The sequence below is a fragment of the Fusarium falciforme genome, chromosome 7 (assembly GCF_026873545.1).
Source record: "Fusarium falciforme chromosome 7, complete sequence".
Lineage (NCBI taxonomy): Eukaryota > Fungi > Ascomycota > Sordariomycetes > Hypocreales > Nectriaceae > Fusarium > Fusarium falciforme.
Genome location: NC_070550.1, coordinates 1,737,949 through 1,752,519, shown reverse-complemented (window position 1 = coordinate 1,752,519; position 14,571 = coordinate 1,737,949). Strand labels below are relative to the sequence as shown.

At 51.0% G+C, this 14,571-nt stretch overlaps 5 protein-coding genes across 5 annotated transcripts; 4 read left to right on the top strand and 1 right to left on the bottom strand.

Moving 5' to 3' along the window:
* Positions 1 to 143: 143 nt before the first annotated feature.
* NCS54_00914800 (Carboxypeptidase) lies at positions 144 to 3,312 on the bottom strand (the record flags this gene model as incomplete). The annotated part of the gene is made up of 6 exons (XM_053154503.1): positions 144 to 209; positions 264 to 348; positions 404 to 1,367; positions 1,834 to 2,883; positions 2,936 to 3,019; positions 3,072 to 3,312. 6 exons carry the CDS (start codon positions 3,310 to 3,312, stop codon positions 144 to 146), a joined length of 2,490 nt encoding a protein of 829 aa, XP_053010478.1.
* Positions 3,313 to 3,796: 484 nt separating this feature from the next.
* Positions 3,797 to 8,246, top strand: NCS54_00914700 (Hypothetical protein; the record flags this gene model as incomplete). Its single annotated transcript, XM_053154502.1, has 4 exons — positions 3,797 to 4,051; positions 4,106 to 5,697; positions 5,747 to 7,317; positions 7,366 to 8,246. The coding sequence occupies 4 exons, from the start codon at positions 3,797 to 3,799 to the stop codon at positions 8,244 to 8,246; spliced, it is 4,299 nt and encodes a 1,432-aa protein (XP_053010477.1).
* A 311-nt stretch (positions 8,247 to 8,557) lies between these two features.
* On the top strand, positions 8,558 to 8,940 carry NCS54_00914600 (Hypothetical protein; the record flags this gene model as incomplete). The annotated part of the gene is made up of 3 exons (XM_053154501.1): positions 8,558 to 8,707; positions 8,757 to 8,861; positions 8,914 to 8,940. The coding sequence occupies 3 exons, from the start codon at positions 8,558 to 8,560 to the stop codon at positions 8,938 to 8,940; spliced, it is 282 nt and encodes a 93-aa protein (XP_053010476.1).
* Positions 8,941 to 9,107: 167 nt separating this feature from the next.
* On the top strand, positions 9,108 to 10,685 carry NCS54_00914500 (Hypothetical protein; the record flags this gene model as incomplete). The annotated part of the gene is made up of 1 exon (XM_053154500.1): positions 9,108 to 10,685. One exon carries the CDS (start codon positions 9,108 to 9,110, stop codon positions 10,683 to 10,685), a length of 1,578 nt encoding a protein of 525 aa, XP_053010475.1.
* A 758-nt stretch (positions 10,686 to 11,443) lies between these two features.
* Positions 11,444 to 13,615, top strand: NCS54_00914400 (Amine oxidase; the record flags this gene model as incomplete). Its single annotated transcript, XM_053154499.1, has 2 exons — positions 11,444 to 11,549; positions 11,613 to 13,615. The coding sequence occupies 2 exons, from the start codon at positions 11,444 to 11,446 to the stop codon at positions 13,613 to 13,615; spliced, it is 2,109 nt and encodes a 702-aa protein (XP_053010474.1).
* Positions 13,616 to 14,571: the final 956 nt, after the last annotated feature.

Below are 14,571 nucleotides of genomic sequence, written 5' to 3'. Positions count from 1 at the left end.
ATAGCTGATTCATATTCCATATTTTACTTCCTACTTAGATCTCGACCTTGAAAAGATCATTAACCCTTTCGATCATTTACTAACTTGCACGACCATTAAGTTCTTGTACTCTAAATACACCTATTAAACCTGAAAAATTCGAGTTAACGACGCTTTGCCCTCTCTGTTAAGAACTCCGCCGCTTGTTCAAGTGCGTGCTTCATATGGTTCTGTCAAGCAATAGTTAGTCCTAGTACAGTTCAGATCGGGGTTTGAAGCTATACCTCTGCTGAGTCAACTGACAACCCGGCAACATGAGGAAGTAGCGCAACACAGTCTTGGTCCAGCAGCTTTTGGCTGATGCGAGGCCTAAGTAGATAGTCAGCTCTTGGACTTGTTAGTATGTGATGTGAAAGTCACTTACTCAAATTCATAGACATCCAGACCGGCACCACCAATAACTCCGTTCTCGATGCCCCATATCAACGCTTCTTCATCGATGCATTTTCCCCTAGCAACATTGACGACTCTGACACCTGTCTTCATGAGCTTGATCCTGTCCTTATCGAGGATATGGTGTGTCTCGCGCGAATATGGACACGAAAGCACAACGCAATCGACTGCAGACACCATCTCATCGAGGTTGCTCCACGCAACACCAATTTTGTTCGTCTCAACCTTGTGGTCATGTTGACTTCGACTGAAATAGTTGACCTGCATTCCAAGAGCGTGGAGGAGCTGTCCAATGCGTTTACCTATGCGGCCGTACCCGATGATCCCCACACTCTTCCCAGAGGGCTCGACGCTATTCTTGGAAGCCCTAGTCATGGCTCCAACGAAGGCTTTTGGGTCACCCGTTCGAGCCGCCTTCTCTGCCGCACCAAGCAAGCGAAATGCTGAAATAACGAGGTACAATGCTACTGTTGCGGTAGCATCGGTACCTCCCGCCGTGCTGCGGACAGTGATGCCACGAGCAGCGTTGCCGGCGATGTCTTCTGACTCCAACCCATGACCTAAGTTGATGAGAAGAGTCAAACTTTTGGGCAAGGTTGGTGTCCAACGTCCCACTCCGATTGTCCAACCGTTGGGAAGATCAGTTGTGCTTTCACCTCCAAGACGAAGAATAGCGGATGCATGGGCGAGGGGGGATGTTGGAGATTCGAGATCTTTGTAGAAATCCTCCTGAGAGGAAGGCGTGTAGGGAATAATGTTGAAGCGAGATGCCAAGGAGGCTGCGACTTTGGCTGCAGCAGGTAGAAGGTTTCCAAGATAGACAATCGTGGGCTTGTCAGTGGCTACCGTTTCGGGCGAGGGCGTTGGGAGAGAGCCCATATTGTGCTTAAGGAGAAGGTAAACGACAGTGTTTAGCAGAAGGGATGTAGTGCTAACTGAACTTCATGTGTAGATCTGGATGGCTTATACAAAGTAACTTTGGGAGTCGTGACTTAAGGACTGCGAACCGTTTAAATCTTCCGCTTTGGGTAATGCGATCGATATCTAGTCATGTTGTCGTAGCAATCTAAGCAGGCTGACTTCGCCGTAAATGCAGAGTGAGAACAATCATTCCTAAGTGCCAACTGTCAAGGAACTCCCAGTCAAAATAAGCCACCTGCTGGCTGCTAGTTATATGTGACTTTATGTTGATGGTTAGAAGAAACCCAATATCACAACAATTCTCCTTCGTTCTGATATCAAGATATATATAACCCTATCTGAGACAAGACTTCCGGAGCTACAACTCTCCGCCAATCAACCAAGTGTTGATAAGATGCAGAGAAATCTCAGGCTGATCCAAAGGAACCATATGTCCAGCCCTATCTACAGTAACAAAACTGAACCGAGAAGGCTTCTTACTCTGCGAGTTAGCCTTGACGGCAACCTCCTTCATTGTCCCCGCCTCAATCGTCTTCCCATCCTTTGGTGCGTGCCAAACCCGCATATCCTGCGACACAAAGTCGGCTTGGCCAGCCCAAGCCACTCGCTCAGTCCAGCGCAGATTCCCGGCCGTGTTGCATGCCAAATCCAAGTTGCCGTTGTAGATGAGCACGTCGACCTCGTTTTCGAGCAGGAAGAGGATTTCTCGAGCTGTATTGACGTAGAGGTCATTTCCCTGGCCAAAGAGGTCCTGAATCTCCTCGTTCAGGACAGTAAAGTTGCCAACTTGCTTGGGGACGCCGAGAACGTCGCGAATTGAGGGCTCGTTCACATAGTCTTGAATTCTGAGGACCCCAGTGTAACAGAGTTGGTCTACTTCGCAAGTCCGCGTGATATCGAATGGATCACGGCCTCCCTCTCCGGTCTCGTTGTCAAACAAGGCTCGGATCTGGCCGCTGCAGAAAGAGTCTGCGGCGTGGCAGAGAATTGGATCAGGATTTTGGTAACAGGATTCGTGAAGAGATACACATCGAGGAAGGGCTTCACGAATCTGTGTGCATCGCGTTTCGTTGAAAATAGGCGTATCAACGCCTGGCTTAGTCGTGCAGAGGGTGTCGTAGTATCCGTAGGTAGTATCCAACGGTGAAACGAATCCATCCCCGATCATAACGCTCTTCAAGGGGATTTTGAGTCCAGCCCTCAAGCCAGGGTCGAGTTTGTTGTAACGCACAATCTCTGCGGCAACAGTTGGGACGTAATGCCCGCCATAGCTCTCACCCGAGATGTGGAAAGGCAGCGAGCTCAGGTGCGGGAAAGCACTGTAGAAGATTTGAAGGAAGATGTGAACATCCTCAGCGGCAGTGAAGGAGTCTGAGGGCATTTCAACACCCTCGTCGACATAAGAGAAGCCGGTTCCAGCTGGCTGGTCGATGAAGATCATGGATGCATTGGCGGTCCAAGAGAAAGGGTTTCGCCTTGTCCCGGATCCGTCTTCGTTGATCAGGCAAGGGCCAAGCTCCATCATCATGCCTGTGTATGTTAGTGTCGAGGAAGATGGTAAGAGCGATCATGAGCCACATACCAATAAGCCCACTGCATCCCGGACCGCCCGTCATCCATAGATTGAGGGGGTCATTCTGAGGGTCGGAAAGACTCTCAACATACCCTGCGCCATATTGTCAGGAAGCTAGAGTGGATATGCACTGCTCGAGACTTACAAAAGAAAAGGTGTTTCCCTTTGGCCTCCAGCCATCCGGTGTATTGCTTCGACTCAGTGTCACAGAGGCTGGAAGACTGCTCCCGAATACGTACTGAATACCCGGGGTAATGCTTCAAGCCAACAGACTGCCATTCGGTCGGCTCACTCCCCAAGCGTTTCTGCTCAATTGGCGTTGAAGAGGCTGGTGAGACCATAGCGGCCAGAGCAAGCGCCAAGGTCGTGATTGCACGAAGAGCCATGATGAATACAAGTTGCAGTATCTTGGAACGTACGTTTCGACTGCCTCAACTGTCATTGCGAGTGATCAAAGGGTGCTGTAGACGCTTATCAGTCTGCTCTCCGGCCGAGGTATCGGGAATAAACGCCTCAGGTTCAGCCCGGATCAGACGGCCGGCTTCTAACCCACCCTGGTTCGACTGACCCACTCGTAAAGACTTCCAAAACCGGCAATTCTGTACGAGCGGCCGCAGGGGGATCAGGCCTTCCACTTGTGGCTATGGGGCTCCGTTTGTATTCATCGCACTTGGTTACTCGATTAGATACTAGATAATGATAAACCCGGAGATTCGGATCCTGTCGGTTCAAGTACCATTAGTGAATCCACCAACTGGCTACGGTAGATTACATCAACACCACTCCCCATTCTTCACCTTCACCGATACCTTCAGTTGGTAGCTCTGGTATCATCATGCTCATGTTTTAATGGCCGATTCAAACATCGCAATGCCTTTAGGGGCAGTCCTGAGGGCCTCGCTGACTCTGGGAAGCACCCTTACTCTCCTGGCGTTGTTCTGGGCTCAACTTGCCCGTAGCCGTCAACAATCACACAACCTGGCTACTTACACGTCAAGCCATGTCTTTTTCAACACACTCAGCCTCGTTGCTACAGTCTTTGTTATTGGTTCTCATTTTTGGGAAGCCTTGAGTGCATCTACATCATCTCAGCGCCTCGAGGGTGCCTCCTGCACCGCCGCATGGGTGAGTCCCGACTTTGTTAGGCTACTAGCGACCTAGCTAACACATGATAATCAGAGTGCCGTGCTCTTGGCTCGACTGACATACTTTGCTTCTCCCATGTACAGGCGACCTCTACATGTGCTGGCCAACAGTCTTTCCTTTGCCCTCTTCTTGGTCAATACCGTCCCAACCATCGTCTATCCACTCGTCATTATCCCTTCAGCTGGAAGACGCCCTGTATTGGACACGCTTCTCCTCTGCAACCTTGGCTCAACCTTGATTGCGTCAGTTATCCTTCCAGTCTTTACGCCAGCACACAGCATACTTCCCCATGAGGGCTCATCTCTACACCCTTCACTGGCATGTTCGCCCATTGTCCGATGGTGGTCCTACGGATGGGTCACACCTTTCGTCGCCTCGGCCTACAAGAAGGGGGGTCAACTTGATGCAGACCATCTTCCTGAGTTGACTGTTACCGCTAACCCCCTCTTGCTGTCGACCAAGTTTGTCGAGGCGCGGCGCAAATCAGACTCTACCAGGCAGACCTTGTGGTATACTTTCAAGGATCGACTTCTGATTATGGCCATGCTCATGGTGTTTTGCGGCTTCTCCGAGTTTCTCGGAGCCATTGGGCTGCGAAGTCTCCTGACAAGCCTTGAGGGTAATGCACGTGATGGATCCTTTCGACCGTGGTTCTCTGCCTTTCTGTTCGGTGCCTCTCCCGTCATTCGTGGCTTATTCATGCAGACTTTCGAGTTCTTCTCAACTGACACAATCTGCCGACTGAAGGGAATGGTCATCTGCGTTATCCACAAGAAGATCCTCAAACAAAGGGGTGGCGGTCGCATCGACGTAGGTCAGGTGACAAACCACGTCGCTGCAGACATCGACAAGATCTCGATCCTGAGATACACCATCATGGCTGGTTTCATGGTTCCCGTCGAGGTTGCTGTTGCCAGTATCATTTTATATCAGACACTTGGTTGGTCAAGTCTCCCTGGATTGGCCCTGATTGTCATCACCCGCATTCCTATTTCTTGGTATGTGAACCGATACCAGGGCCGCGCCCAGTCGCGTGTCATGGAGGCAATCGAGGCAAGAGTCCGCCGTGTCAGCGAAGTCATCGATGGACTGCAGACCATCAAAATGCTTGGCCAATCGTTGGCTTTTACCTTGTGGATCAGCGAGAAACGAAAGTCAGAGCTTCGAGCAATCTGGAAGAAGCTTGTTATAGCCACGGCCTCGGAGACACTGTCCTCTGCATTCGTCCTCATTCCCTTGATCCTATCACTGTGTATTCACACTCTCATAGCTGGACACCACCTCAGTCCTGCTGTTGTGTTTACAGTTGTGTCGGTCTTCAACACGTTAAAGGGAATGATGTCGCTGGCCGTTATTGGCGTTAGCACACATGCTCAGGCCATGGTTTCCGTTGACCGCGTGGTCCAGTTTTTGGATCAAGATGTTGACAGTCTCCTGGAACAGGATGACACAATCTTCACCACCCCTTACAGCGACGAAAGCAGGGGTGAAGGGGCCAACGACCTTGGAGCCAGGAACGCATCCATTGCTGTCAGATTACCTGATAATTCACATCGGAAAATCCTGCGGGGTCTCTCTTTCCAGGTTCCTCGAGGTGGTTTGACTGTTATTACAGGGAAAACAGGGTAAGTTTAGATTTCTTCAATTTCACAATGAATGTTGACTCTTGGCAAGATCCGGCAAATCCACACTCATCAAAGCACTTCTTGGGGATGCCCCAGTAATCTCTGGCGAAGCGTCCCTTCGTTCCAACGGGCCCGAGACGATATCGTACGCGAGCCAGGCCCCATGGCTTCGTAACAGCACAATTCGAGATAACATCCTTTTTGGTGGACCATTCGTCTCAAAGAGATACCATGAGGTCACGCGAGCTGTGGCATTGCATGTCGATTTCCGCCTTCTCCCGAATGGCGATCTGACCCCTACTGGAGAGGCTGGATCCTCACTATCCGGCGGTCAGAGGGCTCGTGTTGCTCTCGCCAGAGCTATATACGCCAATACAGACATCGTCGTTCTTGATGACGTGCTTTCAGCTCTCGATGCAACAACTTCCAGTCACATCATCGACGAGTGCATCTTTGGGCCGTTGATGAGGGGCCGGACAACGATTCTCGTCTCGGACAAGGCGGAGATATGTCGTCAGGCTGACCAGGTTGTGGAACTGGTCGACGGAGAGGCCCGGGTATCTGTTCAGCAAAGGGACACGACCGCCCTCAAACCTGGAGCCGTCGAGATATCAAACGTCAGGGAAGTTGAGCTCTTCCAAGAGCCAGACTCGGAGACTCAAGTCACACGCGAGACAAGACTGTCCAGACCACCAACAGGAGAAGACTCGTCGCGTGCCCAATCCGAGAAGGTCCTGGATGGTCTCATTGGAAAGTCTACAATCTTCAAATACCTAGGCATGTTTGGGTCTCCAACGCTCTTGGCCTTCTTGTGCGTTTTGATATTGTCAGGTCAGGCTGCTGATACCCTGTCTTCGCTCTGGTTGACGAAATGGTCTGCCAGTTACAGCTTCGACCAGGAGCGTAAGACGGACACAACCTCGCTGTTCTTCGCGTCTGTGTACTCATTGATGGGTCTCTCACAACTCGCACTGGCTTGTGTGTCAACATTGCTCTTCTACAGAGGCGCCATTAGAGCCAGTCGCAAGCTGCATTATCGGATGCTTGTCTCGGTGTTTGGAGCCACTTTTCCATGGATCACGTCAACACCAGCCGGTCAGATACTCAACCGCTTCTCCTCGGATGTGTTTTCACTAGACAACACTGTCAATGAGCTTCTTAAGCAAGTCGTCGAAAACTCCCTTTCCATAGGCTTCCGGTTAGCAGCAGTATCCTCCATGCTGCCACTATTTCTGCTTCCTGCTCTCATTTTCCTCTGTATGGCTTGGTTCACTGGACGCGTGTACCTGTACGGTTCCACTGCCGCAAAGAGGTTATACGCCGCTTCTCTGTCTCCCGTCTTGTCCGAGCTCACCGACGCTGTGTCTGGTGGTGAGATCATCCGAGCCTACAACCGGGAGACCATGTTCCGACAATTGTTCTTGGAATCACTGGAAAAGTACCTGCGCGGTTGGGAAACGGTAAGCGGTACGCAAAGATGGCTGGCCGTTCGTATGGATGTGTTTGCTGGGTTGATCCAGGTGTCTACCGCTATACTCTCGATCACTTCTCCAAATGCAAATCCAGCGGTGGTCGGGTTCAGCATGACGAGCGCTTCAGCGTTGTGCACAGCATTACTATGTAAGTATAAAGCCCCGTTTCAGTGTGGACCGCGACTAACAGGCAAAGATCTCGTCTACCTGTCAAGTGTGTTGGAGATCGAGATGAACTGCTTCCAGAGGATCGAGGAGTACACTCACGCGATTCCCCAAGAGCTCAAAAACGAGCCCGAGGGAGATGAAGGTCTGAAAGACCTGGAGTGGCCCACCAGAGGCGAGCTCGAGATAGTCAACCTGACTGCTGGTTACTCGCCAGAAAAGGCTGTATTGGCCGACATTGACGTCCAGGCACAACCAGGACAGCGAGTGGCCATTGTTGGGCGCTCTGGCAGTGGAAAGAGCTCCCTTGCAGCCACCATCTTAGGATTGACTAGTAGAATTGATGGTCGAGTCCTAATTGACGGGATGAGTATCGATTCGGTAGGTGTGGAAGAGCTGCGCCGCGGCATATGCTTCATCCCTCAGAACCCAATGCTGTTCACTGGCCCGCTCAGGTTCAACCTGGACTTTACCGGCACCGTACCCGACAAGAAGCTGCGACAGATTTTATCTGATGTCATGGGAGACACTGACAGCGTCGTCAAGTGGTCTCTCGACCGGCAGATTGAACGCGATGGGGCCAACCTCTCTCAAGGAGAGCGACAGCTCATAGCGATCACAAGGGCGCTGGCAACGTCAGCCCGGATCGTCATCATTGACGAAGCAACAGCAAGTCTGGATGCGGAAAGCGAGAGTCGGATGCAGAAGCTCCTGGCAGAGAGATTCTCGGACAAAGTGGTGATGGCAATAGCACACAGATTAGCGACAATTGTGGACTTTGACGAGGTGTACGTGCTGGACCAGGGTAGAATCATCGAACGTGGGGTCCCCAGGCTTCTGCTTGAGTCAAGACAGGGTCAGTTTTGGAAGCTTTGGCAGAGCATGGATCAGCAGCAGCGCCGGGATGCTTAGGGGTCGTTAGGTGGAGGGTTCTATGTCTCTTGAAGGGCATCATGGCTTCATCGTATGACTACCTTATCTAATCGGGTCTCGATGCCAGTTGGGATGATAAGGTAGTCTTGCAGTCCATGACCCACAATGGCAGCGATAAGCCCAACCCTTGACGGGACCTTGACTCGACAGGGATAAGGTCACTGAAATCTCCTCTTTCGGCTCCCTGTGTCCCTTATCTCGACCGGCTAACTAATCATCTCCGCGTTTTCTCTCCCATCCGTTATCTGCAATGAACTCCCTCCTTCACCTCATTCACCTCCATCACCACCATGTCAAATCTTGAGCTCCAAGCATCACCACATCCCTCAACGGCCCGCAAAGCCCGCAAGAGGAATGTTACATCCCGTGATCGCCTCGGATGCGTCACTTGCCGTGAGAGGCACTTGAGGTGCGACAAGGCACAGCCGGAGTGTGACAATGTTGGTCATACCTGACCTCTCCCCGACTCAGCTAATAGTGCCAATTCAGTGTACCAAGGCAAATCGAACCTGTGGGGGCTATGCTAGAGGCATCTCCTTCCGTGACCAGACAATGATGGTCATTGAAAGAGTCCAAAAGCCTGATTCAAGACGAGTACGCAAAGGCTCAGCGTCAGGCTCTTTTACGAGATCACCGATACCGCAAGAGCTATCAAGAAGTCCCTGTCAACTGATTGAACCACTGGCGGACCTAGATTTTGTTGAAAATTTGCCTCAACCTGACCTGGCGCCTGTATCAACATTGACCATCGACACGCCTGTGGGTGAAGATTTCTTGTTCGAAACCTGGGATCTGCTCGGGAATCCATGGCCACAAGACGCAGAGAATCAACTGTGCATCATGCCACAGATACCATCATCGCCCCAACAGGCATTTCAAGGTGATTTCGGAGGCATTGGAACTGTGGAAGCTGAGGATGCGTCTGCCCTGGTACAAACCTCGCTGCTACAAACTTCGATCCCCGATTCGTTATCCTTCGGTCCAAGCCTGCCTTATGACAGCTTTCTTTTCTCGCAAGATTCCGAGTATTGCCAACGCTTGTTCGACAACCAAATCCGCGGACTATCGGCAGTCTTGCCACTTAAAGATATCTTCAACGGAGACTACTCTGCTGCTCCCCATGTTTGGAGTGCTGTGCTTGCCGTCTCAGCACTGACCATGTCGATTGAGACATCCCCGGGACTGATCACCCCAGCAATGGCAACACAAAAGAAACACGCTCTCCGTCATTACGCCAACTCACTTAGGTCCTTAAGGATCAAACACCCACAAAACACACCGGAAGCCTTCAGTAGTCTCCCTCTACAAGAGCTGCTCGACTGGTTCCTGTGTCGACTATTGCTAGCCAACTTTGAACTTGGACGAGGAAACCTCCCGCTGTGGAGGGCACATTTGCGCGCCACAAGCCGGGTCTTTAGTGCTTGGCATAAAAGAATCAGAGAAGTACCCAGAGGACGGATTCTTGCTCAAGTCTTTGCAAGAATGGCCCTACTCGTCGAGTTGCAGAATGAGGAGTTAGCTGTGACTGGGATAAAAGATATGAATCCCGGTGTCGCACATGAGCTTTCGATCATGATCCAGGGCTCAATATCAGCTCGTGATCGACTTCTAGGCTTCATCAGGGAAGTCGGTCAGCTTGAGTTGAAGTTTCGCTGCACGCCATCCATGTTTGCCAAGTGGACTGGCAAGCTGGAGACACTAGATGCCAGACTGACTGAGTGGCAGCGGTGCCTGTCACCATTGGAAATGCCTGTCGATACAGGTGTTGACGACCCAGTCTCGTTCCCTGCACAAGCCGGAGATCCAGATCCGCTTCAAGTCCATCCGTTGACATTTCCCAATGCTATCGATTCTACCGCCGCCGCCGTGAATTACGCCCACTTCATCTGCACTCGTATGCGAGCTCGCACCCGGTATCTGGAGAATGGCACCAAGATACCCCCTTCCAATGCAAACTCCATGGCTTTATATATATGTCGAATTGCTGCGGGCCTGTCTCCCAATAGCTGCGCCGTCACCGAGGCCTTTGGCCATGGAATGATGCCCGCAGTCGTCGGTGCATACTGGTGGACTACTGACCCCCAGCTTCGCCGGTGGATCGTCAACTGGCTACAAGGTTATGATAAAAATGGCCAGCGTGAGGGCATCTGGAACGTTCGACAGGCCAGGAAGCTCATGATGTTTCTGGATGGTGAAATTCTTCAGCGGAGGACTCGTGCCGAGCACTGGAACGTTATCGCGGCGCGTGTCAAGGAGCAGGAGGAGTCGTTTCCAACGGGCCAGAACGACATCTTGGAAGCCGAACTCGAGATGAGCAGTGAAGATAAGGACCAAGGAGAAGGGAACTTGGAGTTCAGAGTGGTCGTTCACTCCCAGTCTGAGAGTGGCTGGGCGACAAACTATTACACCATCATGTAAAGAGTGTGTTTAAGACACGGTTTGGAATGAGACAAACGATTTAAGTCTGATGACCTGCAAGCTTCGAATCACTTAAAATGCTAAATAACAAGTTTAATGTCTCAGGACCGTGTCGGTCTTCTGACTCATATCAACACATCATAACATCATATCCCAATCCTAACACAGTGACCCAAGACGTATGGGTTGGTACATAAGATGGGTAGTTGGTGGAAACCCACTTTCGCATGAATTCCGTGTTCTTCTTTTCTGGTTATGACCCTTGCTGCATTCCGTACCTCCATTCCCTGTCTGAGTCTTAACCTGGGGTCGGGAAGAAGATCAACCCCGATCAACTTCCAACCAGTCCACAGGCCCCATGCAAGGTGATGAGGAATCATTTTCTGTTCTCCCTGCAGCTTTCTCGTAACCTTCGCCGCCTTGACAAATTCTGGGCCTCCAGACCGCGCTCTGCGTGCGGGAGATCAGAAATGTGCAATTCTTTGCCCCAGAACGGTTAGCTCGCCAAGAACGCCTGAAAGAGCAAGTTGACTTGCACCAACAATCATGAATAACTGTAGGTGGAGTGAAGATGGGATTGAGTACTTGAAGATGGTTTTTATAGTACTTGTAACGGCTATAAAGAGAGGTTCGTATCGCCTCTCATTGAATCAGAAACCAGAGCCTACCACAGCCTTGAACTATCACCTGCCTGCCATCTCACCTCTTCTGCCTCTCAACTTGTGGAGCATATTCTTCACACTTCACCAGTCCATATCATGATTGAGGATACCTCTTCTGTTCCTGGCTACACCATCTTGCGGGAAGAATCCAGGGATCCTGCGCCCTGTCCTTCTCGAGATTTGGGCCAGCCCCATCCCCTCGGTAGGTACCCATTGATGTTAGTGAAGCATGGAGTTAGGGTAGCTAACGAATAAAAACACTTAGATCAACTATCTGTTGAAGAGATCCGCCTCGCAGCACGACTCATCCGTGAAAACTCCAGCTTCAACGATTTCAAGTTCAACTGCATTACTCTCCGGGAACCGAAGAAGACCGAGTACGCCGCATTCCGTTCCAGAAATGGCCCACGGCCTTGTCGCCAGGCCATTGCCATCATCATCGAGAAAGTGACCGGTAAAGTTGCCGAGGTCATTGTCAACCTTACCAACGGCAATGTCGAATCTCATCAGCTTCGTCAACGGGCCGGTCCGATCATGAACGTTGAGGATATGGATGTGTGTGAACGCATTGCCCGCCTGGATCCTCTCGTCATTGAGGCCTGTCGTGAAATCGGCATTACCGATATGAACAAGATTTTCATTGAAGCGTGGGCCATCGACGTTGATGAACGCTGGGGAAAGGACCGGCGCATCCAGCGAGGCCTGGTCTTCTATCGCAAGTCAGCTATGGACAACCAGTTCGCTCATCCCCTCGACTTTTCAGTTGTGATCGATCTCGAGACTGAAGAGGTTCTTGCGGTTGATATTCGCCGAGTCAACGGTGGTGAACGCACGAAGCCCGAGTTGACGGAACACAATTTCCTCCCAGAGTTTATCGCAGATGGCTATCAGCATGCCAGACTCAAGCCCGTCGATATCACGCAGCCTCAGGGGGTCTCATTCCAGATGCGTGGAAACGAAATTGCCTGGGCCGGCCTCAAGATGCACATCGGCTTCAACTATCGTGAGGGGATTGTGCTCTCAGACGTTTCTGTTCACGACCCCTACGAGAACCGCCAACGAAGCTTGTTCAACCGTATCAGTGTGGTTGAAATGGTTGTCCCATATGGCAACCCCGATCCTCCACATCACCAGAAGCACCCCTTTGATGTTGGTGAGTACGGAATGGGCCTGATGACCAACTCTCTTCAACTCGGCTGCGACTGCAAAGGGGCGATTCACTATCTTGATGCTATCATGGCTGTTTCCTCTGGCGACCCGGCCATAGTCAAAAACGCGATTTGCATCCATGAAGAAGATAACGGGCTTCTTTATAAGCACACCGATTATCGCGATGGAAGTGTGATTTCAGCACGAGACAGGAAGCTCATTGTTTCCCACTTCATCACTACGGGAAACTATGATTATGGCTTCTATCATACCTTTTCCCTTGATGGCACCTATAAACTCGAGGTGAAGCTGACGGGTATTCTCAACACCTATTGCCTTCACCCATCGGAAACCGCAGCTCCGTATGGTACAGAGGTTGCTCCATTTATCAACGCCCACAACCACCAACATATCTTCTCCCTTCGCGTTGACCCGGAAATCGATGGAACGAAGAATTCAGTTGTGCAAAACGATGCTGTCTTGAGTGACCACCCCCTGGGTTCTGCAGGAAATCCCCATGGGAATGGCTTCCTTTGCAAGAAGACAACCCTGCGGACTTCGATGAAGGGTGGTGCAAACTACTCGCACCAGACGGGCCGGACCTGGGACATCATAAACCCTAACAGTAGGCGAGGAGGCAAGCCTCCAGGGTACAAGATCGTCAACAACAGCTGCCCGCCCCTTCTGGCACAGCCAGGAAGCCTTGTCCACAAGCGAGCCGCATTCGCCCACAAGAGCCTGTGGGTTGTGCCATACAGAGATTACGAGCTCTTCCCTGCCGGAGACTACGTCTGTCGATCAACTGGGGAAACGGGTCATCCGTTCAATCAAACGATTGAGGACTGGGTCAGCCGTAACGAGTCAATTGAGAATACCGATATTGTCTGCTACATCCAATTCGGCTTGACCCATTTCCCACGTGCCGAGGATTTCCCCGTCATGCCAGTTGAGCCGGTTTCTGTCATGATGCGGGCGTCCAACTTCTTTGAGAAGAACCCTGCTCTTTGGGTTCCCCCTTCAGCTATCTGCGTAGATACTGTTTCGAGGCATGCCTACAAGGCAGAGAAGGAGCCACTTCGATCGTGCTGCTTGGACTCTAGCACCTCCTCCAAGCTTTGATTGGTAGCAGAAGCCAGTAAGCGTCGGCCATCCTGGCTCTTGACATGAGATGTTGTGACTAACAGCTATTGTTGCACCGACCGAGCATACGAAAGAGGATAATAAAGAGCCTTGATTTCTACAAAGGGAAGCGGCACAAAGCCGGTTATAAATATGACCGCGCGGACCGCAGGCTGGCCTGTGCTCGACCAATCAGAGGCCGCGGGCTTATGTAACAGATGTTGTGGAGAGTTGGATCGGTGACGGATGTCAGAGTGCAGTTCAGTTTCTTATCTCTGCCTATAGATTGGTGTTTCTATGACCATTAAACTAGTTGCATTATCTATGATTGTTCACTATACGAGCGAACAAAGTGACTGTTAGCGACAGCCAACGTGACGGTACTCGAGCCTCTACAGGTGTAAGCCCCACCACACAGCAGAGGCCAGGTCTTCCTTCATGGCGTCGAAGTGAGTATTGGTGCCACTTTGTTTCTTCTACGTGAATCCATGGTCAATGTAAGAAGTACAAGCAGGAATACAGTTGTGAACATATGCAAAGAGTTGTAAGCTCGTTGAAGAATTGCAGCTGCAAAAGGAACCCATTTGGTCTAGACGACTTGTAAAACAATGGGCCGACAGTCGTGAGTCAAAGCGCAAGTCGAAGAATGCAAACGACGATGCTATGATATGTTGATAAGGTGTTCTTTGTTATAGTTGAAGCCCGGCTCTTGATGGTATAACTGAGCCAGAAGACCAAAGGCAAACGACCGAGTTCCAGTCTGCGATTGAGAGCGGGAGTGAGCTCAGGGGCCCATGGTACATGCCAAAATAGGGGAGTAAGATGCGGAGAGTCACAAAATAACATCTATCCCGTGAAGATCACACTCGCTCTCGACCATCATAATAGCATGCCACTTAACTGGGCTCTTTCAAATCAGTATGAAAGTGCTATGACCCCCCTAAAAGCTAGCGTGG